This window comes from Ammodytes marinus (genome assembly GCF_949987685.1).
Source record: "Ammodytes marinus genome assembly, chromosome: 22".
NCBI lineage: Eukaryota > Metazoa > Chordata > Actinopteri > Uranoscopiformes > Ammodytidae > Ammodytes > Ammodytes marinus.
In genome coordinates, this window is record NC_137226.1 from 14,551,886 (window position 1) to 14,577,710 (window position 25,825).

Here is a 25,825-nt window from a genome sequence, read left to right on the forward strand (position 1 = left end):
ACCCCACCCCCCTTGTGTCATGGCAGCCATATTGGCTGAGACAGGCGAGACTATGACTGACATGCACTGCTGATCAAAGTGGAAAGAAAGTGTGTGTGTGTGTGTGTGTGTGTTTGTGCGTGTGTGCGTGTGTGTGTGTGTTTGTGGTGGGGGTCGATAGGGAGAATGCATAGGAAGTATAAGGGGGAGTGCATGAGTAACGGAGAGGGTGGGAGGCTAAAGGTGAGCACAGGAGGAAATGTGGAACGTAGAATGCAGAGTGAGAGCGAGAAGCCATATTGCAATGTCAGTGTCTCTAAACTGCTGCGTTGGCTGTCTGACTGCTCCCATCCATCCAAAACAAAGCGGCCTGACGCGGGACTAACTCGATACTCCGAAGAACCGAACTCCACACAAGGTGAAAAGGTGATGGGTGCATGGAGGCCGTATAGAGTAACAAGCAGATCCAAACTGATGCAACAATTACACAATATGGTGAGCCTGCTGGCACTATGGTTGTGGTTTTACAGCTGTTTTTGAATCATATGTGTATGGACATGACTGGGGTAGCAATATGGCCGATAGCTGACGTTAAATGATATAAGCTGTAGCTGTACACGTATGCCTTTGTGCAATTTGTGGAAGGGCTGGGACAGTGTGCACCACGTAGATGACTGGGGCGACAAGTCACATGTCATGATGCAATCCATTCTAAAAGTGAAAGGGAGCACAGACTGGGAGGAAAAGGCTTCCAGTTGTCCATTCAAAGTAACTTCAGCATAGTTTCTGTCCCTGTGCGAGCTTCTCCAATGCAGTGTGTCTTGCTCTAGGCTACGTTTTAAATTGCCAAGCACTGAAGTAAGTCAGAGGGGTGGAACAAGCCAAAAAATAATAAAAAGAATTCCCACCTCTCCACGGATTTAGTCCATTTCAGATCACTGCAGTATCCGTTCAACCTTGCTCTAAGTTTGACACGTGTGCTGCTTTTGAGACGAAGGCATTCCATAATGTGTGTGGGCCACTTTCCCCTGGGATGGTCACACAATTAATCTGTTTGGTATATTCTCTAAGCCATGCAACATTTTATTGTTTGTGTCACTCTGTCGCATGATTTTGCGAGTAATTCATATAATATAACTTTTTGAATAAAATGTTCAAATTTGTGTAGGCAAATATTTTGGAAGAGTAAAAAGGAATCACACCATAAGCGGGACCACTTTAGCAGGTAACGTTTGTCCTTTAGGTTATATGAAAAGCTCTAACCAAGAAGACATGCAAATTCCTGTAAGGCACAAACACATGTGTAACTACATAAATTGCTCTCCTGGCAGATACTTTTAATCTTTCATCAACACTGTAAATCTAATTCTATATAAAAAGGAAAGTACTGGAGTCCGCCAATTGCTAAAACTTTGGTCTATGATGTAAGGCAATGTATATAAGAAAAATACAGCACGAAATAAATAAAATATGCTTCACAAATGAAATTGCTCCATTAGACAAGATGAAGCTCAATGAAAGAAAAATGACGGTTATAAAATATTAGACTGAGGATAGATGAGAACATATATTGAGGTCAGTTGTGAGAGGCGTATTCAGATCAGATAATTATCTTAAATTATTATCAGAATAATTTACTTTAACTATCAAAAGTAAAATTACTCACTGCAGGTAATGGCTCACTATGACTGATATATTATCATACATGACGTTATTATATTGTTTATGCTGACAGATTAATATGTAAGGAGCATTTCATTGTTGTCGATGGCTGAGGTGGAGCTGACCATTTCATATAGTTAGGTAGTTTCGTCCAGTATTTCCCAACTATGGGGTCAGGCCAAATAAAGAGTCAGGTTTGTGTAGCAGAACTACAGTATGTTATTTGCTTATTTCTTGCCCATTCATCATCTTACGCCTTCTTAGATTTATCTTATGACCCTTTGGAGAGAACTGGATTTTACTTGTGAAATATTTGACACTTATACCTATTCTGGCCTCCAACAGTTATTTAATGCATATAAAAAAAGGTTTGGACGGAGAATGTTGGTTGAAACTGCTAATAACTCAAAGACACCTGCAATGTGACAAGGGGTCTAAACTAGTTGATCATCTTAAAAAAATGTATTATCTAAACCAGTGGTTCTCAACCGGTGGGGCGGTTTTGTAATTTAAATTTTTTTCCTGATATGTAGCCTAGTTCAGAGATGATATGTATTTTTTTTTCTTTCTTAACTTTTTTTGATAGGTAGTTGCCAAGTTCATCACACAAACACTCCAATCCACTGATATGAGATCAGTTTGCAATTTTCAAGTACTAAATTAATGGTGACATGCGTGCCACCCATGCATGTGTATGGGCACGTGTCCCAGCAGATTTTTGAAATCTGAATAAAAAAATGTAAGTTTGTAGTTAGCAAGTGTAACATGTTCTTAGGGCAGAATTTCATAAATAAAGGTTTATTTTTTTAGAAAGATATTTGGTCAAAAGCTAGTGGTCATCCGTCCCTCTGTCCAGTTGTTAGGCATCTGGCTGCTAGCAAGTTATGTTGTCTTGCTAATTTTACTATTCATCTGAACTGAAATAAATATTGACTTTTTCCTTTATTATCTTCGCCAGAATGCACCAGAATGCTTAGATTACATGTTAAAAGCACAAAAAAATCTTCTGGGGGGGGGGATGCCCCCAGACCCCCCTCAGGGGTTTAGTTTTCTGACAAACATTACAATGGATACTAACATGATTTGGGCATTTGGGATTATAAATCATCTTTGAATTGGTTGTACAGCATATCACATGCTATTCATTCAGGGGTGCGATGGCCACCCCACTCTAGCTCTGTGGCCCACCTTGGCCACCCCCAGTCAAAATTTCCTGGAATCGCCACTGAGACACACAACTCAGCCTGAACTGTGCTGTTCAGGCTGCACAGCACATTAATCGCAGGTAGCATTTTGAGCTAAATCTGGCCACTTTCCAAATCCAAGACTCAATAGTTGAAACATTCTCTGAACTGGGTTGTCAGACAGCAGTGTTTCCCATTGATCATAGACTTTGTTTTGTGAAGCTTTTTCATAACAGGTATACCTATTGTAGAATGTATTCTGTGTATGTTCTATTTAGGCTACTATTTTCTTCTCTTCTAAGGAGATTTAAAAAAAAAAAAAACATTTCCTCAGTGTCTCATTGATACAATCTCATAATTAGCTTTTAAAGTGCACCAGAATTTAACGTTAAAATATAAGAAATTTCCGGACCCCAACCCTAAACCCAATGTTCAACTCAAAGGTGCGCCACTGGCCTAGCCCTTGATAATAACAATAATAGATTATCTATCTATCTATCTATCTATCTATCTATCTATCTATCTATCTATCTATCTGTGTAGGGTGGTGTGTGTGTGTGGGGGGTGGGGGGGGGGGGGGGGGGGGGTTGTCAGGGTCGGTGGGGGGGCCCAACTGCAATGACCCAGCTTTGGGGGGGCCCAGCTTGCAGAAGGTTGAGAACCCCTGATCTAAACCATGAAAAGTAAAATTCTTGACTATGAAATGTTGATATTGCTGGTTAATATTAGAGAACATAAAAGCAACACACATAGACTGCAGGGTAGAACAATAGCATTTGATTAATCAAGTCTGTGCTTAATGTGAATCTTTTGTAAATTACTGCAACAAGAGATAGATAATTAACACATTTTCTCCACCTGGGTCAAAGCATTTGGTCTTACACAATGGTTTTAAACATGGCAGCTAAAAATGCTAAACAGCTCCATGCCTGCTAAATTCAAGCATCCGTATGGAAGAGGGCCATATTTCAAAACCTGAAATAGTCTCGGCATCCCTTTAACAGCCATGCTAATGCTGCCACACTGAGCTACTTACTAATTTCATGCTCCACACAACAAGGATAATTTGGTCCCTGTCTGTCTTTACAACAGTCAATCTGTCTGTCTGCTGCCGGGGAGGAGGTGTGTGTGTGTGTGTGTGTGTGTGTGTGTGTGTGTGTGTGTGTGTGTGTGTGTGTGTGTGTGTGTGTGTGTGTGTGTGTGTGTGTGTGAGTGTGTGTGTGTGTGGCTATAAATCATTCCTCTATCCTTCTTGTTCCCTGTTCCTTGCCCTATTCCTCCTCTTGAGATCAACATTGACAAATAGAGAAAAAACTGAAAAAAGGGAGAACCAGACCAGGGCATTTTTTTTTTAAAGTGACAGTAAAACAATAGAAAGAGACAAATATTGAGATAGGACTACAGAGCGAAATACAGAAGGGGAAAAGACGACAGAGATAGAGAGAAAGCACTGGATCAGGCCACTGAACAGATGGCCACACCGCAGAGAGAAGACCACAGTGGAGACATTACAGCACTCGGGTTAAAATCTCCCCTGAAACACATGCACACGCACACACACAGTCACATACACAGTCAAATACACACGCACATACAAAAGTCTTTTTCGGTTATTATTAGCAAATGTTGAGAGACCAAAACAGTGTAATTTGTATTTCCCTGCAAGGCGACATCTTTCTATTTTGTGGTGAATCATGGATGTGCTTTCACGACATTTGTCAAAAAGCTACATTAATCTAGCCTGGAAATCGAGTTTGTTAGGACATGAATAAATAATTCATATTTGGTCCTGTTGAAAAGGAGCATAGGCAATAAGTCAAACACAAAAACACAAGTTAAAAAAATTAAGTGAGTTAAAACTAGAGGTGGGCATAGATTATTTTTTTTAATCTAGATTAATCTAGATTAATTTTGGAATTAATCTAGATTAATCTAGATTAAAATGTCTCATTTGAATTCATTCATAATATGTGTGTGCTCCCTAAATAATGACTCAAAGTAAGTCTTTGAGAACGTGTTTCTCAAGCCAGGTGGCTTTCATTTCGTCATCAGAACGAGTGTCTAATTATTGCGAACAAATAATATTCTAACAATTTAATCAGATATAAGGCTAAAAATCACAACATTGCACTGTTTTTTGTGCTTAAAAAAAACGAAAAAACTAATTTGTTGGGTAGGCTATAGGCTATAACAGAAAATAAAGCCATTACTTTTGTGCTTCAAGTGAAACATTAAATATAATTTTTACATAAATAATAAAGTCCTTATAAACTTTTCAAGAAGCTGGACTAGAGTGAATATTGGACAGGCTTTATAGGTCCATGGCTTTTACCTGTGGGACAGCGCTTCACCTAACAGCTGGCTGCAACACCAACCTACAGTCTATTGTGCGACGGAGAGCTAGTTATCATTAGCATCAGCGTTAGCCGACATCACGGCAACAGCTGAATAATGTAACACATTACACAAGTTACACTACATGAAAACAACGGGCTGTAGACGCTAGAGTTATAATTTCGTGTAGGAAACATTGTTGAGACTGGAATTTCGTACCACAGCGGCCGTTCCATAATACAGCACTCCCTTTAGCAATGGCTGAATATAAGACCTCCCTCTGCTGTGTATCTGCGGGAGCGAGTGGCATTAATAACTTAAAAACAGTAAACGTTTAACATGATTACGGGCGTTTAGATGCTTTAATCATATGCCGAATTTATAAACAGACCATATTATTAACAATAAATTAAGTTATGTACATGTCAGAGTTACGTACATGGATACATTCATAAGTAAACATTGAATAGACAGATTTGTGAAGGGGGTTTGGCGCTGAGTGTTACATTAGCGATCCTGCAGCCAGGTGGTGTGTGTCGTGGGCAAGTGATGGAGAGAGAGAGCGGCGGGTGTGTGAGAGAAGCTTCGCTCCTGCAATAAAGGCTCCTCAAGTGTCAACAACGGCCCCCGGCTATTATTACCCGACCAGAGAACACACGGAAGGGGGTTCACCCTGACGGCGAACAGCCATCGGCCCTGGAGGGAACCATCTCCCCTGAGCCGAACAGGAGGTGGAATAAGAGATTAACGGCGATATTTTTTTTATCGCCGATAACAGTTTTGCGTTAACGCAGCACGTTAACGCCGATAACGGCCCACCACTAGTTAAAACACATGATTACTATAGTTTTAATAGCTTTTGTATGTAAAATAATTGTTATCAGGGACGATTTATGAATCCTTGAGCACACACAGACAGCAACTACCATGAGAATTGTGCCTTGAGCTATGGTTTGGGAAAGCATTGATGTACTTATAAAGATGCTGTTTTGTAGAAACGACATTGAATGGGTTCTTTTGTGTTCATTTGATGGCAAGTACAAAGTAGAAAGGGCACTTGGTAAGGACATGGGAGTAAGGGAAGTAAAGAAGAACACTTTTTGTATTAGTTGAGAAGAAAGATGACGAGTACAAAAGACATGGCGGTGTGGCAGAACAGCCGTACAGCAAGAAAGAGACGAAGTTAAATGGTTTCACTTATATATCCTTTTATCTTGAGCTAGCAGGCAGGGTGCTGGCCTGACCATCAGGGCAATGTGGCACTGAGTAGTCTTGCCCAGGGACAATTGGACATGTGGACAGGAGGAGGTGAGGATCGAACCGCCAGCTCTGTGATCAGCGGACGACCTGCACAACCTCCCGAGCCCACAGCAGAGGAGAGCAGAATAGAACAGAAGAGGGGAGCGTTGTGAATTGCTGTCAGCTCTACTGAAAGATTAATGAGCGAATATGGGCTAATATTCCTTTCAGGGTAGGACTGGAGGGGTGAGGGATTGTGACAGAGCCTGCCAAAAAGGCGTGTGTGCGTGTTTGTGTGTCGTCTGAAAGGGTGTGCTGGTGCTGCGATCCAAACGACATTGTATCACATCAAATATTTAGCGGATGGATTACAAGTACAAAGTGTGCTTGGGTTGCTGTTAAGTCACGACACAGCAACAACACGGTTTAATCATTCATTTCCTCGTTTCTTTTTTAGACTTTAGAAGTGGACACTAAGTTTGAATGTAGTCTTTGTTGTCAGATTTATACATTCCATCCACCCATCCAAACCCTTTTCTTTTTTTAGTATCAGGGTATTTCGAGATAATTACTTTCAATACCGCTAACCTTAATATTCCATCAAATTAATACACTGTACGTTATAATTAGTGAGCTAAAAAAAGGGCTGAGAATTGGCAAGGACTTCTTGATAAGATAAGCATAATGATACATGGGTCCTGATTAGGGCTGTCAAACGATTAAACATTTTAATCAGATTAATTACAGGATTCTGTGGATTAATCATGATTCATTTTACCATTCGAAATATGCCCGAAAAATTTGAATTTTCTCTGTATATTGTTGTATGAACGGAAAGATAAATGACAGAAGGTGGATATGTACATTTAAAATTAGTATGTTTATTATTTGAAAATCCAAATGATGGTTTTAATAATGAAAATAAATTTAAATCAAACTAAAATATATAGGCCTACCTACCAAACCATAATACAATTGGTCTGTCTCTTTACTATGTCTTTGGGCAAATATAGGATAGGCTATAGAATGGCATTTATTTGGTGAATCTATAGGTTGTGCATTATTGAATACAACTTGATTACAGTCTGCGGAGTGTGTGTGTGTGTGTGCGTGCGTGCGTGCGTTTGTGCGTTTGTACGCGCGACCACGTCCTAGGGGACTGTTCATGTGTGCCAGGAAGCCGACGTTATGTTGATGTCTGATCACACACACCTCTGAAAACTGCAGACGTCTGTGTCCTCGCAGGCTCTGAACAGAGCGGACAATGTTTCTCCTCCTGTTGCTTCGACATCAACTGCCACCCGCGGCATATATATATACTGTGACACAGACGTGGCCGTTAACAGTTTAAAACTTTAAAACACGGCACGGGCTAACGTGCTGCTATGTTTGGCTGTGCGCAGCTACTGATCCTGGGTCAGCCACAACGTTGAGTGACTGTAGTACAGAGCCGGTGGGATGTACGGGGCGGATCATTTTGCACATGTGTTAAAAAAATTAACGCCGATAACTCCAGAAATTAATCACACTGCGTTAACGCGTTAATTTTGACAGCCCTAGTCCTGATATGTTATATCACGATTCATTGCGATACGATACATATACGATACATTGTGATATTCATCTTTGTATTTGGAAGGGGCCGCTCTAATTTTGTCATCCATGGCCATGCTGCTTCCAGGTTTCACACTGCCACCGTACCAGGAATTGCACTCTGGCACCGTACTGTAACATCTACAGGAGCGGAGGTTGTAGTTCAGAACCCAAATCAAAAAATACATTTTTCGTGCTGGAAATGGATAGTTATCACTAAATAAATATCACAATATATTGCCGTATAGATTTGCTACCAAGTTAAATATTCCAGATCTTCTGGGGGATACCCAGGTGTATCCAACCTTTCCAGGATATTCTAGGTCTGCTTCGTCATCTTTTCCCAATGCGATGTGTCCTTTAACAAACCTTGACAACGAGGCATTCAAATCAGATGTCCAAACCAACTCATCTGACTCCTTTGAACGGAAAGCAGCAGCGGTTCTACTCCCAAGTTCTACCAGGATGTCTAAGCTTCTCTACTCATCACAAAGGGTGAGCCAAACCTACCTGAAGGAAAGTCATTTCAACTGCCTGTATCCATGATATCATGCTGTCGATGATTACCCAAAGCTTATGGTCAAAGGTGAGGACTAGAACAGAGAACCTGTCCCGACGATCCAAAGATAATGCATCTATTTTGCTTGGTCGCAATAACTTCCTCCTGACCCAAAGAGAGCAATCTACCACTTTCCAGGAGAGTACCACGGCCTCAGACTTGGAGGTACTGACTCTCATCCCCCAATGCTTCACACCCCGCTGCAAACCAGTGAACACTGAAGGTCACCTACCGTCTTAAGAAGGCAGCATAACCACATTATCTGCAAAATGCAGAAAGGCACCTTGAGACCCCCCGCTCTTCACACCTCAGCACCAGCTCAAGATTCGATCCATGACAATCACAAACAGAAACTGTGAAAAGGTACAATCCCTTGCAAAGTCTTCATCCTCTTGACTTCTTATTATACAATAGTTATACAAGAGCAGGGTTTTTCCTGGCTCAGAATGGGCCTTTGGGGGGTCAGTACGCGACCGACTTTTTTTGAGGTCGCGACAGTAAAGGCAAACGGTTTGTGTATTTTAAGAGGGGTGTTGGGTTGGGAGAGGGGAGTTTCTGTCCAGCTCAAGAGCATTTCAGTCAGCTTGTCAATCACTGTGTTACCATGGAGCTCACTGACGCTTATGAAATCACAATAAACAACCTATATATGAAGTCAAAATAGGCCAAAATGACTAGGCCTACCTATTTAGGCCTAATACTTTAATTGTTTCTAATTGATCTAAACCATGGAAGAAGGTAGGGCTGCTCGATTATGAATCATAATCATGATTATTTTGAGTAATCACATTGTGTTATCACGATTATTAAAGACAGTTAATCATTGATTTAAGAACATTATGCATTTATTTTACTTTTAACAAGGTTTTTTTCTAATAACACCATGACTTTGGACTTTAAACAAAGGCCTAATTGAACTGAAAACAGGGAGAATAGAAATAGGCTAAATAAGTGAAACATATTTTTAATAATTTAAAAAAAATATGTCAAAATAAAAATAACCAGTTGTAAATGGTGTTGATAAGGCACGTCTTTTGCTAGCATTGAATGTAAGGGCATGATTTATTTATGTCATGGAGCTGGCTGGATAGGCAGTTGCATTGTAGTGTTGACAGTTGTGGTGGCAGGAGTCAAGGAGCTTTAAACTTCCTGTGTTTTTATTCATTGATTGCTTGGTCATAGACCACTATGATTCGACTTAAAGTGAATAAACAAATTGGTCGGGATGTTTAAAGGTGCAGATCAGGTCGTATATCACTTTTCTTTCTCTCTCTCTGTCTCTCTCTCTCGGTCGCGTATGTCACGTTACTCGCGTGTGACAAATCTTGCACATTATTTTAGTCTGTTGTGAGTCTGAAGTGTTTTCAGACAACACAATTAGTTTTACCTTTATTCTCGTCATCTAGAAGTTTTTCAAAACACCCGGCAATGCGCAACATCTCCCTCCTACTCTGGACGAGCCGATAGCTAAACTCAGATAAGGGAGGGGCCGAGCGGAGCTCACGGCTGAAAGGGTGCGCTGCATTTATAAGCCTACATGCCCTGGCGAGCGGAACAATGATAGTTTAATAACGATTATCCCCGACCTGATTTATTTTTTTACAACTGAGATTGCAAGTAATATGACTGGAATAAGTAGATTTCTATTTATTTATCTATATATATAAAAAAAAAACACTTTGGCGCTGAGGATTTTCCTTTGGCGGGCGCTAAAATTCCTTTGGCGGGCGCCAAAATTTTTTGAATGCAGGAAAAACCCTGCAAGAGTATAAATACTCATAGCAATCGAGGTAGTCCACACTTTCATAGTGCCCCCCCTCCTCAGTGTTAACAGAGTACTATCATTCGGATAAACTGGACACTGTAGGAACAATACTTTTAAATTTAGTAATTTAACATCCAAAATGTAATCTGTGCTTTTTCAAAACTCTCCAAAATCAGTATTATGTTTGGTGAATGTGTCTGATAAGAATGTCTTGATCAGGTGCTTGTTTAAACAACCTTGTGTGTTGTCAATCTATCTGCAAAATGATTTAAATCATAATGAAAACAGCTACCCTGTGGCTTTCACTACTCATCTATCAGCGTGCAGTCTGTTCTGACGTCAAGGTGTAAATTACGTTCGGGGAAATGAGTCACAAATTTGAACTAAATGTCAGGAAAATGATGCAGCGAATCCATTTTGAAGGCAGCACTTTCTGTAACAGCATGAACATAATATACACAAAACCACACACAAACAAAAAAAAAGAAAATTAACTGCTTGTAACTATGGATACTATGTAGACATCATGTTCTGTATAATGAAAGACCATTGTGTGTTCATTTAATTACTCAGGATAATCCTGCCGCAAAGGTCGCCCACGCATAAAAAGAAAACCTTTCCTCAAATGTCCATCTATCACCTTATCTTTTCCTCCCTTCCACTCCCTGACCATCAGTTCATCCATCAAGAATAACTTAAATGACTACAAACCCATCTGAAGCTACGTGTCTGCCAATCTGCCAATAGGGTAGCAGGAGAGACTTGGTTTGGCGAAATAAAAGTCCCCACTATCTGACATTCCACTCCTGGAAAGTAAATACTCATTCAAGATGTTGCTATCTAGCTCTGGTGAGCTGTGGTTCAGTCAAAAATGCAGAAGATAAAAGCACACTTTTTGTATCAATCCTTCACTCGACTAGAATTCAAAGCCTATTGGTAAGTATAAGGGATGGTTGACCAACTAGTGGGTTCATGAAAACATATTGCTGCTGTCGGGTCAATGAAGTGTTCTTTCTGAGATAAATTGGTTTCCTTGGCTTTCTAATCACAGATACTAACATAAGTCATGTGAGTGGAGAGGCTGCACTTCAACTGGACGACGTGGATTGTCAGGACTCGTTTTTCCAGGTAGACCAGAGCTGCACTGCAGCTGACAGAGAAGTGCTATGTTATTGAGAACAGAGCATGTGAAAAGAATCTTTACCAACAGGGTTCAATTACTATAAGTAAATGTGTAGTGATATGAATCTTTGGATTCTGGAATTCTTTGATTAAAAATATTGAAAGTACTTGTGTAATAATTTGCATAATTAATATTTCGCAAACTATGTGAAAATTAAATGACAAATATTCAAAGTTTTATAAGATAAGACGATATGATGATATGAAAACTGTTATTCTTCAATTATATAATATCAGTTGAGAATGATACTCATCATACCATGCTGCAAAATATGTTCCCCTTCGAGCTTGCAGTAATGTAAATCCAGTTCTATCAGTTTTCATTAGTTGAGATACAAACTAAATCTGACACAAAATATGGCCTTGGTGCTTTAATTAAAGTAAGGCAAAAAATTAAAATACCGTCCTTGCTGTTATGTGGTTTTAACCCGTCAGTTGCAATCTGTCTCATGTTGCCCAAAAGTTCAGTCAAAGTTCATAAAGATTCATACAAGATTCATTTGGTATTTATTCATCCAAGCTTTGGTTTGATGAAGGCTATGGACTAAGCACTTGAGCTATGAAAGGCTTTGTGTCCTTATTTAAATTTGTTAAGTCCCTCCACTTTTTTCTCGTCCGCTTTTACTTTAGATTTTGCCCCTTTCACTTTCTCTTACCCATTTAAACTAGCTACCCCTTGCCTTTCTCCTAACTCGCTCTTGAAGGCAACCAAAAGTCACTTAGAGGTACAATAATTGGTCACAATTGTGCAACTTTAAATGACCTCAAATGTGAAGCTCAATTTCCTACACAATGCCTTTCACACCGCCATTTCAGAGTTGTGGGAACTTCTGATTGTTGCACTGAGACCGAACAAACAACACAAAGCAAAGGGTCAATTATGGCCACGGACATCTGCATTTAGTACAAATCCTTTGGAAAGAGAAATCTGTAGGATCTTGAGAGAAAAGTAAACACGCAAAAACTTTGATTGATGCTCAAGATGCTGAGAGGTGGCAGCAGGTATAACAACAGGGGCACACACCTGCAGACACTGTTGCTAATATGACAGCAAAAAAGATACATACACATGTTTGTTCAGCTGACTACCGCAGTTGGAATTGCCACCAATGGAGAAGATCATTTTCAAGCATACATCAAAACCCTGCAATGATCTTCACGCATCTTCTCCCCTCCTTCCTCATCTAAGCAAACCCTCACTTGTATCGTACACTCTCAACCTCTGCATCAACTGGAAAATCCATTATATGTACTCAGCTCAAGCTCTTGGACCATCCACACACACTCAAGCATACACACACAAACACACACCTCGTTGAATCAATAGCAAGACGTAAGGTGTTATTGACAACGCCAACCGAGGTTAACAATATGGCATAACTGTAGGAGGCGCCTATTAAGCTGTGTGTAAATGTAAAAAGGCAGCAGAATGAACAGGTACGGATGTGTTTGAATTGGACTAAGATCTTGCTCTCTCTCTCTCTCTCTCACACACACACACGACAGTCACACATCTAGGTCAACAGTGATAGGCTTTGCTTTAAACATACACAAAACAGCAGAGCAGTCATACAAATATTAATTAAATCAAAAGTGTAGTAGCAAAAACTTTTGTTTCACAGGTGAAAGGGGCTAACGAGGTCTCCGTTTCATTACTGAAATCCTGTACAAATCTCTCACACATTTACAGTTCAAACTTTGGGACAATTGGTGTTTAGTTTTAGGTGACACTGGTATTGGACATCAAATGTATTTTGATTAACCGGATAAAAGATAAACCACCTGCTGCCACACTGTGGTACAGGGAAATATTCAGGGTCCTCTCTCATGAAAGAATCAGTGCAGTGCTGAAGGACAATGAGAGGTTTGTTATTGAAATATGGTCTCCTCTGCTTGACTACTTGCCTGTGGAATTGACTCGATTGGTGCCATAGGGCCACATCAAAACAGAGTGGTCTCATACGTGTTTTTTTTCTCCATCTTTTTTAAATACGTTTTTTTCCGGTTGTCTTTATTCAACTTTGTATTACTTCTCGTCGTGTACAATGTTGAAATGTTAAAACCTGTGTGACTATTATACTGTATATACGTAGGTACACTAATGTTACTGTATGCAGGACAATGTAGAGGAAAGTTTATGTGTGTCATTCTGGAATTAGGAAGAGGTGCAGTCAGATTATTTAATTTTTTTAATTTGATATATATTGTATGTTTTTATTATTATTTTTCTTTTTTATTATTATTATTTCTTCTGTTCAAAGTTTGTGTGTAATTGCAGCTGGGTGAAATGCTTAACTTTTGTTGCTGTTGAAAACCAATAAAAATCGGTTTAAAAACAAAACAAATCTCTTACCTGCAGCTGTTGTCCTGAAACAATATTTCATTCACTTTTGTCAAGCCTTTCCTCTCTTGCATCAGTTGTTTCTGTTGCTAGTGTGGCTGCTATACCTCAACACAGCACTCTCTCACGCCATGTGTGTTGTGCTAACACCGAACAAATTGTCTCATCCTGTTACAATAACAACTAAAGTGTAAATTTGTCAGAAGTGTGTCTGTGTGATGGAGCTGAGAAGCCTATACTTAGGCTTTATAATACGCTCTGGATGGGTAAATCTATCATAGAGATTGCCATGATTAAAATGCCTTAGTAACACCACACATGTATAAAGTTGCATCATGCTACTAGGTTGTATAGGAATGTATTGGCAAGGGTTTGCAGAAGCAGCAATGCAAGATGTCATTATCAGATAATATACCCTGTTTCTGAGATCCCATGCAGTGCCAGACAAATAGAAATGAACAGATAGCCAAACCAAAGTAGCTCTGCTGCATGTCTGTACCTGGTAGGTGTCCCACAGTCTGATGGTGCAGCGGAGTGGCAGCTCCCTCATCAGGAGGTTGTTCATCCAGCGGAAAGCAAACTGTAGGTATTCCACCTCGTACTGCGACATGTGGCGGTGCACAGAATCTGTCAAAATAAAAATGATCGCAATTAGAACAATATTCCTTTTTAAGACCAAGGTATTGCATTACGCAGTTGTGTGAAGATCAGAAAAAAGTTAAATAGTAGTGAAGGATGTCTACAAGATGTGAAAAAATCCTTTATGATCTGGTTAACCTAATGATGACAATAACAAGTGTGTAGACGGACAGTTTCCTTCATAACACCCCTCTCTGTTAATTACTACAGCAGTGAGTGTCACACGTACACACAGCCATCACTAATGGAGCCTCTTCCTCATAATAGAGATGTAATTACGGAGCAATCAGAATTGTCTGAGAAAAGCTACGCACCAAACAGATGAGAAGAGAGACAAAAAAGTATTCCTTGTAAAGTAAAGCTCCAAAGCAATTCAAATGTCGGTGTGAATATACTGTAGGTCGAAAACATGCAAAGGTGAGAAGAGTAGGCATGTTTATGTAACAAATACAGTGTGTTTGTTTGACATTATTGCTTTTAGTTGGAGCTAATTAAAACTGTAATTATGTTCATTCCTGTTACGCAAGGTCAATCCGTGCAAAACCTCTTCAAAACGCCTGTGGGGTTTGAACAAAATCGTGACTTTTTTGTCAGACTTTGGAAGTATGTTGATTTGAATATTGCACAGGCTCAACACTGACTTTAACCCTATATAAAGAATGTGTGTGTGTTTTGAATACTAATTGGGGCCGACTAATTGGTTCTCACATAATTTAAAAATTCACACTTCGAACTTTAAAAATGAAGCTTATCTGTTCGATCTGTTCTCAATCTGACCCAATTTGTTTCTTTCTACTAAAGATTTCAATAAATCTTCAAAACAGATTAAAATAAATATATACATGTTCACGGGAGAAAAACGTTTATCTGAAAAAGTCAAGAGTACCTATCTGCAGACCCATGGAGAAACGGAGCTCCACCGGAAGCACGATGGGGCCACGCCCCGAACTCATTTCATTGGTCAGAATTGTAACCTACTCTGAGATTGTTTTCACTTTACACTGCAGCTCCGACTGAAGAAAGAGTCTGTTACAACGCGTCCCTGTACAGTTTAAAGCAAAATCACTCCATAGAAATCTCGATCGGGATGTTTTTATCATTTCCTGATGATTTTACGTTTGACCGATCATTTATCTGATCAGTAGCGTAGTTCTCAGCCCTCGTGTCGTTCATATGCGGCCACCTTACACATCGTGACATGCTCTACATTCAGAGTAATAAACCTATTGTATGTATCTCATTATTTATTTATTTATTAACAGGAGTTTTTTAACGTCTGTGCCACTGAACATGGGCTATTTATGTCAGGTTGAAATGTAATTCTGCGGCTGCACGCGATCGTTACTGTTCACTTGCGTGATGATCAATAGACTAATATGAATATAGAAATTATATAATAATTAAAACTGTGATCACTAGAGGACAAGGGATCTGGTAATAAATCAATCAGGATCTACAATGGAAACTGTCACCTAATGTGTCAGACGTTAATGTCTTTCACCCCACTTTTCAAAATTAGCTGTTTATTTTAATGTGGTAGCACTTTTTGTGTTTTATTTATAAGAGTTTATATTTGTATGTGATTGACCTACTTGTTATGATTGTGAATTAAAGAGACGGATTTCGGAAGATGTACACAAAGCTTCGTTGCTTCATTCATCTTCTACCTCAACATCTCCTTTGTACCACCGTCCTGGCCACTTGGGACCCTTAACAAACTGACGTATTTTACTGTGTACTAGCACCATAACCGGTGGAAACTGTGTATTATTATTCACCGCTAGGTGAACTCCGGCAGTAAAACAAAAAGAAGAAAACAAATTCAGAGTAGGTTACAATTCTGACCAATGAAATGAGTTCGGGGCGTGGCTTCCGGTGGAGCTCCACTTTCCCCATGGGTCTGCAAATAGGTGCCTCTCGAAAAAGTTGGGTCCTGTATTTTTTTTAGCAAACTTAACCCAATCATGAGTGTTTTTTTTATCTGAGGATTGATGCACATTTGCTTTGATTGTAGATATCGGCACCAGATATCTGTGAAGGAGGTCCAGATTATTGTCGAGGATGAGTTAAGGTGTGAAGTCACCTTAAAATAAACTGCAGAGAACATGTTCACTCAAGGGAGCCACATTGTCATATTACATTATTGGTTTTAATAGTTTTTGGTAAACAGTGTAGAGTAATAGGCTGCATTGGGCATTGGCTTCATAGTGAATACTTGTATGTTTTAATTAATTTCTCTAATTGTTTCAGGGGATATAATGAAAATAACAAAACTATAGAGTTATTCTTTGAGGTAAATATGATGGGTTTCACTATGAAGATAACTGCAATCGAACTCCTCTGGTAACAATAACAGCTGACTATAATCATGAGTCAAAGTTGAGACGGCGTTTTCCACTCGTTTGCTTTCTTAGGCTCCGTATCTAAACATTGACATCAGCTACATCTGTGTGCTTAAAACACACATTCCCTCCTAATGTTTTGACAGCTTTGGATTATACTGTTCTCACTTGCAGCAAACCACACAACCACACATTGCATGAGGCTGTCTCAATACGGTCTCGATGTGTAGTTCAAACATCAGTGTCAATGTTAGCGTATGGCTGGCACCAACACGCGGTGGGAAGAATGGATGCGAAGCAGAAATGTCAGTTGGGAAGTTTGCTGCATGCTTGATAAATGTTTGTTTTTTGATTCTTTACATGACAAAAGACCAAAAATAGCACTATTCAGCGACTCCATATTTCATAGTCATCAAACCCATGACAGTCATTCTTTATTTCTCTCTCTCACACACACACACAATTTCATAATAGAGCTGTAATTAACGAGCTGTCAGAGAATCTATGAGAAAAGCCAGTCAGGGAGGAACTATTGCGTCCTATTCTCTCACACTCATGTGGTCTTAATCAGAGCTGACTGACACACACACACATTCCCAGACAGCTTTAATAGAGCCCTTAAAGGTGAATTATTACACAAGATATTTCTAGCCAAGAACACACAACACTTGAACGACACCTGTCTGCAATCGCTCACATATGCATGTTGAACAATTACGCACACGCATCGCCGCACGAGTTGGGGCGCGAAGTAAACACAAAGTGATTATTTCTCACTTCTCTCTGCAGTTTAATTATCGCACGCTGCTGTAAAAGCATAAACAAGGCAAGCTCGTTAACAGCAAATGCATCACGGTGACGGATCTTAGCTAGCTGCCAAACAGAGGGGGGAGAGAGAGAGGGGAACAACTTTAGACAATGTTAAATTACACTAATGAACTTGCTCTGCCTAATATTAGCAGCTTCGGCAAATGCAGAGAGGAAGAAGAGTTAAAGACACACACAGAAAACAAGAAAACAAGAACAAGGAACAAAAAAGACACATTTTGAGTCTCTGGAAACTTGGGAAAATCAATATATGATATCAAAGTTGGGTGTCTTCATAAGCTTTTACAAAAATCATTTTGAAAAGAAATGTTCATAAAGATTATAAACCTAAGTTAAAAGAAAACACCTTTCTTTACCATCTAGAACGTTTGACAGGAGTGTGTGGGCGTGGCCGTATCAAATGGCATCAGATCAGTCATTGTTTTTATAGAACATTCGGGTAGATAACTGCAGTATTGTGTAATAAGAACCAGAGCTTAGCCCGCCTCATCTCAACCGAATTTCTGTTAGGTTTGTCAAACTTCAAAGACAAAATATTTTATTTTGATTGATAAATATGCCTCTTACTCTTGTCACGTGCTTACTATCATGCAACTAAATGCCCAAAATGACAATGAAAAGCATTTTTTGCCGATTTGGGTTTACAGGGACTTTAACTGAAGCGTTAAACCTTGTAACTTTTTTAACGGTGGGCTGCTGTCCAGCTGGCACAGTGCTCGGCATGCTGGGTAGCGTAGTGTTACGGGGTTCTGAGGGGGAGGTTTGAGGATGAGACATCGACTTTACGGACACTGATTGACTGATGAGCCTTGTCTTCCTTCCCACTGCTGGTCTAAAGTTTAGAGTTGGGAGGCTTCTTACGTTTTGCCAGCTCTCTGCGGTGCAGCGTAGCCCCCGCGGCTGTGGACAGCGGGAGGTTCAGAGGTCGCACAGTGACTAGTGAGCGGCTCCCGGGATTCTGCTGACAAGACCAATTCCGACTGACTTCACGCTCTCTTTGGTACAAAACGTAATTACAGTTGCACACATCTTTTTTTTCTCTCTCTCCTCCACTCTCCTTGAGGCTGGTGCTTTTTTCTTTTTTCTTTCACTCAGTCTGTTCTGTTCTATCCGAGCTGCTTTGTTTTGAATCTGCTCTTTTTGTCGTTTGCGTGTTCTTTTCCTGTCAACTGTTTCAATCGACCCACCTCTCGTTAATTGATAGATTAAATGTAAATTAAATGGAATACTGAATTTGGAATAGAAAACTGAAATATAAATATGTAGAGTTGTAAATTATAAGTAGCAAGTGGTGTTTACATTATTATGTGTATAATATAAACAGATGTAATATGAAGAGTAGTGCAGAGCTTGTTTGTTGTGGTATAATGAGTAAGATCAGCCTTTTCATGTCATTCTCATATATCACTTTTGGTTGCAAAGCTTTCTTACTTGTTCATTTTTTTTTAAAGTGTCTTTACAATAAAAGCATTACGAGACAACAGTTTGAAGGATGAGGACTATGTTAAGCGGTGGCAATGCTTTCTTGGGTAACCTAGCCTGGGGTTCGAATTAGGGTGTTGTTAAAAGAATAGAAAATTAGCATTATTACCACCCAAGAAAATGCCTTACAACATTAGAATCCCGTCCTATTTTTCAACATGTACTGTAGCTAAGAAAAAAAAACATAATTCCACTGTTGGAATTTAAAATCAAACAGACCCACAGGCATAGCAACCAAATGACTGATGCAGTAGTGACATAACCTTTCCCCAAAAGACTGTTGTGGTAATTTCTTTTAGATAAATGCATATGAAAATGCTTGAAAAACATGCAACATGCAGTGAATGTCAAATTGCTGCAGACAGAGAAAGCAGAGTGTATAAACATTGTAGAGGTAGGGTTCATGGAGGACTGTGTGGGAAGATGTGTGTAACTGACCTCAGACCAGGTTAAAAGATACCAGAGCGGACCTGAACCTGACCGGAATACAGCTTTAGAAAAAGTCGCTATTTCAACAATAAAAAAAACACCAGCAAAATAAAACCTACTAGCATAGAGCTGCAAATCCACAAGTGTGAATGTATATTTAAAAACAGCCCAAAACACCGCAGTCAAGCACATACTTATTTTTGCTAATATTAATATAATTGTAAATATACATATACATAAAGCACAGCTACTTCAAAAAGCAACTGCTCCTACAGAAAGGTAGATGTTACTTATTTTAAACCCTTAAAAAACACACTCTAGCCTTCTACTGCCTTTGATTAGGCAACACACAGTCCAACAAAATCCAGCTACCAGCCTTGTTACACAAATCAGGCTTAGAGTGCACCTCCTCTCATTTGCATAGGTAAATTCACCTTTGGGCAATCTGCATGTTGATGAACTTGCATGCAACAAATACAATGAAAGAGATAGGGGGAGCGATGAAGAGATCATAGAAATAGTACATGAGAGCCGACAAAGTGGATTATCTTTTGAGGAGGTACACGTGCTAGCATCTAGCAAGGCCTAATTTATAACAAGTCGGATTATTACAGAGAGGGGCAGCCCAGGGGTGTGAAGCAGAGGGCGAAACAAAAACAAAAAGATAAAGCTTTCCGACAATCCCACCCACTGTGTTCATCTAAACAATCAAAGTGAAGAAATGAACATCTCTCGTTTTGATCATTTTTAGAAATGATTTTGCCCTCCTTTCTTAGAGCCGAATCCACAGGAAAAAATAAAAAATAAAAACCGAACATCAAACGAACACCTGTAGAAAATGTTTGATCTCAAAATAATCTGCTGTCCTAAATTTGATTTTTTTTTACTTTGAAAGTTGACTGATCACGAACGTTCATTTGAGATACGCCCAGCTTGACGCTTAGTTAAGTAATGCAGCTGAGGATGAGGCACTGAATGAAAAAGTGAGAGTTTTCTCCAGCTATTCATTGACTTGAAACATAACATTATAGTAATGAATCCATATCCTGGAAAAATATGTGATTTATTGGTCTCTTAAGACGTACCTGCTAACCTCAAAGACTTACTGTACTTCACCGGTGGAAATAGGAAGGTCTATTGAACCCTGAGATCATATGTAGTGTAAATGTGCAAAAAATTTAGAAATCGGTTCATCCTAGCCTGAGAAAAGCCAGAAAGAGTGTTTTATGGTCTCACTGGCTATCCCTACATTTTACCATGTGTGATGTCACACATGGTAAAACACGTTAGGATTAGCAGGACAGCTGGGCCAAAGGAAGACTGAGGGAAGAAAAACCTCATTAATTATATTATTATAGTGATTTTATAATGATAGAACGCTGGTTCCGTATGGATGAAATATTCCTTTAACACAACCAATAATTTTGATTTATTAATAATTTTAATGGTATAATTCTAATGTTTATAAATCTTTTGATTCCCTTGTTTTAGCATCAAATAAGCCTTTTAAATGAAATGTTTCTCAATAAGTTAGGTTGCAGAGAGGGAACGTGGGGAGGAGAAGGAGGAGGAGAGAAACACCCAATGTCTTTTCATTTTCATTTTCGCCCCCACTATGCTCAAAAGATATAGCCGGTAATAGATGGTGGGGATGTGGTCATAAATATTGGACATTATCTTTCTTGCCCTCTCCGTGTATGTACAGTATATGTGTGGTTTCCCTTTATCTGACAGATATATGGGAGCTGCTGGATGCAGTCATTTTAAGGAGGATAGTTGGTTTGAGACAGAGGGATCAGCAGTGTGCCAGCATCCCTACAGACGCAGCATTGCAAACACTAACGCAAAGAAACACTGAACTGAAGCAGGAAAACATCTCCAAATCCTTCCCTCTTTCTTCCACCATCTTTGTCCCTTCTCCTATTTGCTTAACAAACCCCCCCTCCAACTACTCATGTCCCTGTATCAGATACCAACCTTATACAACGCTGAAACTAAATACTAGAGTCTCATAACAACTGGTACTTATGCCTTTTTGTGAAGGTCGCCCTAATGGAGGATAATAGATTTGCTCATTCTGCAATATGTTTTGTCCGGCGGAGCAAAAATTAATGATGTGCAAGATTAACTACTATTAGTGCTGGAAATGTAATGAATTGGCAGTCTCAAAAGAAACATTAACACACGGAGAAAAAACAATAAAGAAACAATAAAAAAAATTCTCATAAAATCTGATTCTACAATTTAGGGTTTTCCATCAGAAGTGAAACTGTAATGTGCTGTAATATATCAAACATCTGCCCATAGCGAAAGGACCCCACCCGTTATGAAAGCGCACAACAACACCCTGGATAGCCCTGCATCTGATAAGCGCTGATAGGTAATTTTGGAAGAGATGATGAGAGGCCATTGTTCCCAGAACAGATGCTATGTCGAGGGCGAAAAACAATCCTGTAACACAAGATAAAAGCTATCTGTGATCTCATTAGAGGTGGTAATGTCAGAGCTAGCGAAGTATAAAATGGCTCTGCCCCAAAACATGATGACAGGGCGCTTATGGAATAAGATACAGTAAAAATGTCATCTTTTTAATGCTGGGGTTCGGGAGAAGGTGGAAGGACAGTGCTGCCTTATTTTCTTTCCTTTTATGGCAATTTATGCTTTTCCTGAACATAGAAAAGCATCCTTATACATAGTCTAGTCAAAAACACAGGCTAAATAGTACACAAACATGCTTACAGTATATCAGTTTCTATTATACCCACAGGCAACATCACTCTCACACTTGCTCTTTCTACTGGCAAGTTTATATTGTCATAATTACATGTGCTAACAAATAGGCCTGCACATGAACACTAACTATCTCTGAAATTCACACTTACACTCCTACACACGCACGCGCGTGCACACATAGTGTGAAAACTATTCTAACTATGTTTACACATGTATTGGTTTTGATTGTATGAAGAAGAGATGAGAGAAGCAGAAGACTCCAGTGTTAATGAACAAAAAGTTGTATGTGTGAAATGTCACTGAACTATTTACAAGTGCACTCTGTGTGCAAACATTATTAGTGACTGCTCAGGGCTGGAAGTTAATCACCAGCATGTACTGTATAGATTTCCCCCATAAAGCCGAGAGGGAATGGAAATTAACGAGACATGATAAGGCAGCGTCACGTAATTACAATCCAACATAAACAGCAGAAGAATCATGCTGAGAAAAAAGAAAAAAAGTTCTCCTTCCTGGTGATTATCTAGTTCTACCACAGTATTTCCAATGATCAGAGAAAGTTTCAGTATTATGAAAAATGCGATTGAATATTGAAGAGAAATATTCCAATCAGGGCAGATGAGGAAATGTCGAAGAACATTACAGTGTGTCTGTCTAGGGGGAAGTAACAATGGACCTCACAAATAATTTATATATTTTTTTCAAAACGATCATAGGTAAGAACCTAATTTAAACTAAAGCACAGAAGATCCTTCATTTGTAATTGTTTCCACAATTAGGCCATGAATTAAAAAACTGGAATGGAGAAAATACCACATAGATAAACATAGATTTTTGTAATTTTCTCAAATGTTCCGCAAAATAAAAGCAACAGAGGAAAAATGGCTGACAATGTATACCAACAACAATGCAGAGGACTGTGATTTTGATTGTATGGGTGTATAAATTAATGTGTTGGTAGGTGCGTTGTGAGAAAACGGTTGCTGATAGGAAATAGGAGAGAGAAGTAGTAGTAAATGGAAATCAAGGGAATATAGCGGTGCTGTGAGCAGAAAGTGCTTAATGGATGGTTGGAAGGATGGATGGATGGAAGCAAGGCGGATGACTCACCATCAATCCTGCTGACCAGCTCCTCCAGGGCCTTGACTTTCCTCTGGATGCCTGGCTGGGCAAATGTATAGTTGTCCTGAGGAGAAGAAAAAAAAACACACAGATCCAATATGGTTCGAGGCTCCATCTTCAAAGAATAAAAGAAACGTGAAATAGTTGCTCCGTAATATGTATATTTTCTATACATTGAACACAGCATCTCGCTCACTCCAAACTTGAGTAAAAAAGGCTTCAAATACAATGTTTAAATGTATTAAAAAGCAACAACAAGGACAGAAGGTCATGGCAGAATATAATCCATTACAAAAAGTTCAGGAGAAAACACAACAACAAAAGAGCTAAAGGAGATCAAGTAGGTATTTGTCTGACAATAATATATCCCATACCTCTCTATCATTTTTTCGACAAGCTGTGAAAACTGATCCCTTGTTGAGAAAAACTAACATGATTTGTTTTTCGCCGTGATGTTTTTGCAGCCATTGGGCCTGAGAGTCAGCGTTGCACAGCACACACACACTCAATGGGTTTTTGAATATTTCATAGTTTCACTTTGAGGATTAATTCGCAGAAAAGTGCAGTGGCCATTACAAATTTGAAGTGTTTACCAGGGAACCATTTCACACAACACACAAAAGCCTTCCCCACCTTTAAAAAAAACTAAACAAAAAACACAGTAAATAGAGGAAAATAGGCCACCAACCTAAAACTGGCATGAAAAACATGTTAGGCCATGGCCTTGGAGACAGACAAAGAAGAGGGATTACTGTGAATGTGGCTGAAGGAGGACATTAACAGGTGAGCAGTGAATGGGTCCTTGATCTGAATTTTTTGTCTACCATCGACTGGATAACAATCGACTGGATAATTCCTGCTGGGTAAAGCTTGAAAAACTGTATGGTAGGCGTGATGTTTTCACCTGGCCTGTAATGTGATTTAACTGGTAATTTAGGCACTAGCTTGGTGCATTGTGTGCAGAAAAGGCTGTGCTACATATGAAAGATTTGACATTTATTTATATTTTAAACAATTATTTGAATGCATTCTTAGCAGCTAATGTGTGACACTCAATTGGTATGCTGTATTTTCATGTGTTCTGATATATTTTTTATTTGCATTAGCTTTTAATGAGAGAAAAAGTATTGTAATATTGTTCTTCTTCTTGTTCCTTTTCGGTCAACCAGCTTTGAACTGGTTGACCGAAAAGTTGCACACACACACACACACACACACACACACACACACACACACACACACACACACACACACACACACACACACACACACACACACACACACACACACACACACACACACACACACACACACACACACACACACACACACACACACACACACACACACACACACACAAGGATTACGTTTCCTTGAGGGGTCATTTCAGTGTGGCTGGAGAACAGCTGATGTGGCAAAGTATCCAACAGATGGAGAGAGGGAGAGGGATGGAGGGAGAAAATGAGAAGGAGAAAGAGAAAGTAAGAGAGGGTGGTGTGGGATGCTGGTGGAGAGGGGGCGGGGGGGTCATTTAGCAATAAACAGTTCCAGTTGTCCTTCAGGCTCAGCAGAACCAAAGCCTCCGTGTCCTTCTGAATCCATTGGTGGCTGGCCGGCTACAAACCGCATTCTCTTCTGCCTTTTTAAAAATGTTATATCCTCTATCCATATAATTTGACATTTCTTTCATTCCTCCCAGTGTGTATGTAAAACAAAAGTAAGCCGGTGTGTTCTTAATGTTTTTTTTACTACCAAATATCAATATTAAAATCCAGTCCGGGGGTGTGATAACAAAGTAGTTTTGTCCAAAATCAAAACAATACTGCAGCACCAAGGAAACCCAAGCGGCTCATTTAGATTACATTGTCCATGGCCTGTAAACTCTCACTGTTTACTCTGCACTGCAGTAGGATATTGTATAACGGTGTATGTGCACCCAACTGAGAGCAGCTTGAACTTGCCAGTATTTCTGAAACAACTACCAACGTTCAGTGGCATCACACGTTAGGAAAAAATATGAACTAAGTACTGAATGGGATGATAGTGTACATTATTAATAAGGAATAATATATCTTGAGCATCTTAATACCAAAATCCAGCTGTTCCCCTTGCTGCTGGGACTCCTCCCTAACTGGACCAGAGTGGCCTCAACGAACCATAATTTCACTTCTTAATGCTACAGTAACGTTGACAATAATTGGAGGGAATTGATGGTGCTCCTAAACTACATGGTACAGGCACTCTACTCGCCTTTATATGTTCTCCACTATGAAAAACTACCTGGTGCCTACTTGGTAAATGTTCCCAAAGAGTAGGTACCAGGTACTAACCGGTAATAAGTCAAGGTTCGGCAACACATAGCAATAACATAGAAACGCATAGCTAATGTTAGCCACTAGCGTCCCTATGATG

At 39.5% G+C, this 25,825-nt stretch overlaps 1 protein-coding gene across 2 annotated transcripts in view; it reads right to left on the reverse strand.

The window, feature by feature from the left end:
- tbc1d22a (TBC1 domain family, member 22a) overlaps positions 1 to 25,825 on the reverse strand; it is a 121,567-nt gene that overhangs the window by 22,981 nt on the left and 72,761 nt on the right. For both annotated transcript variants that reach the window (XM_080051055.1, XM_080051056.1), the window contains exons 11-12: positions 23,402 to 23,477; positions 14,338 to 14,465 (exon numbers count right to left, since the gene is read on the reverse strand). In XM_080051055.1, coding sequence (XP_079907181.1) covers positions 14,338 to 14,465; positions 23,402 to 23,477 — 204 coding nt within the window. The remainder of the gene's footprint in view (positions 1 to 14,337; positions 14,466 to 23,401; positions 23,478 to 25,825) is intronic.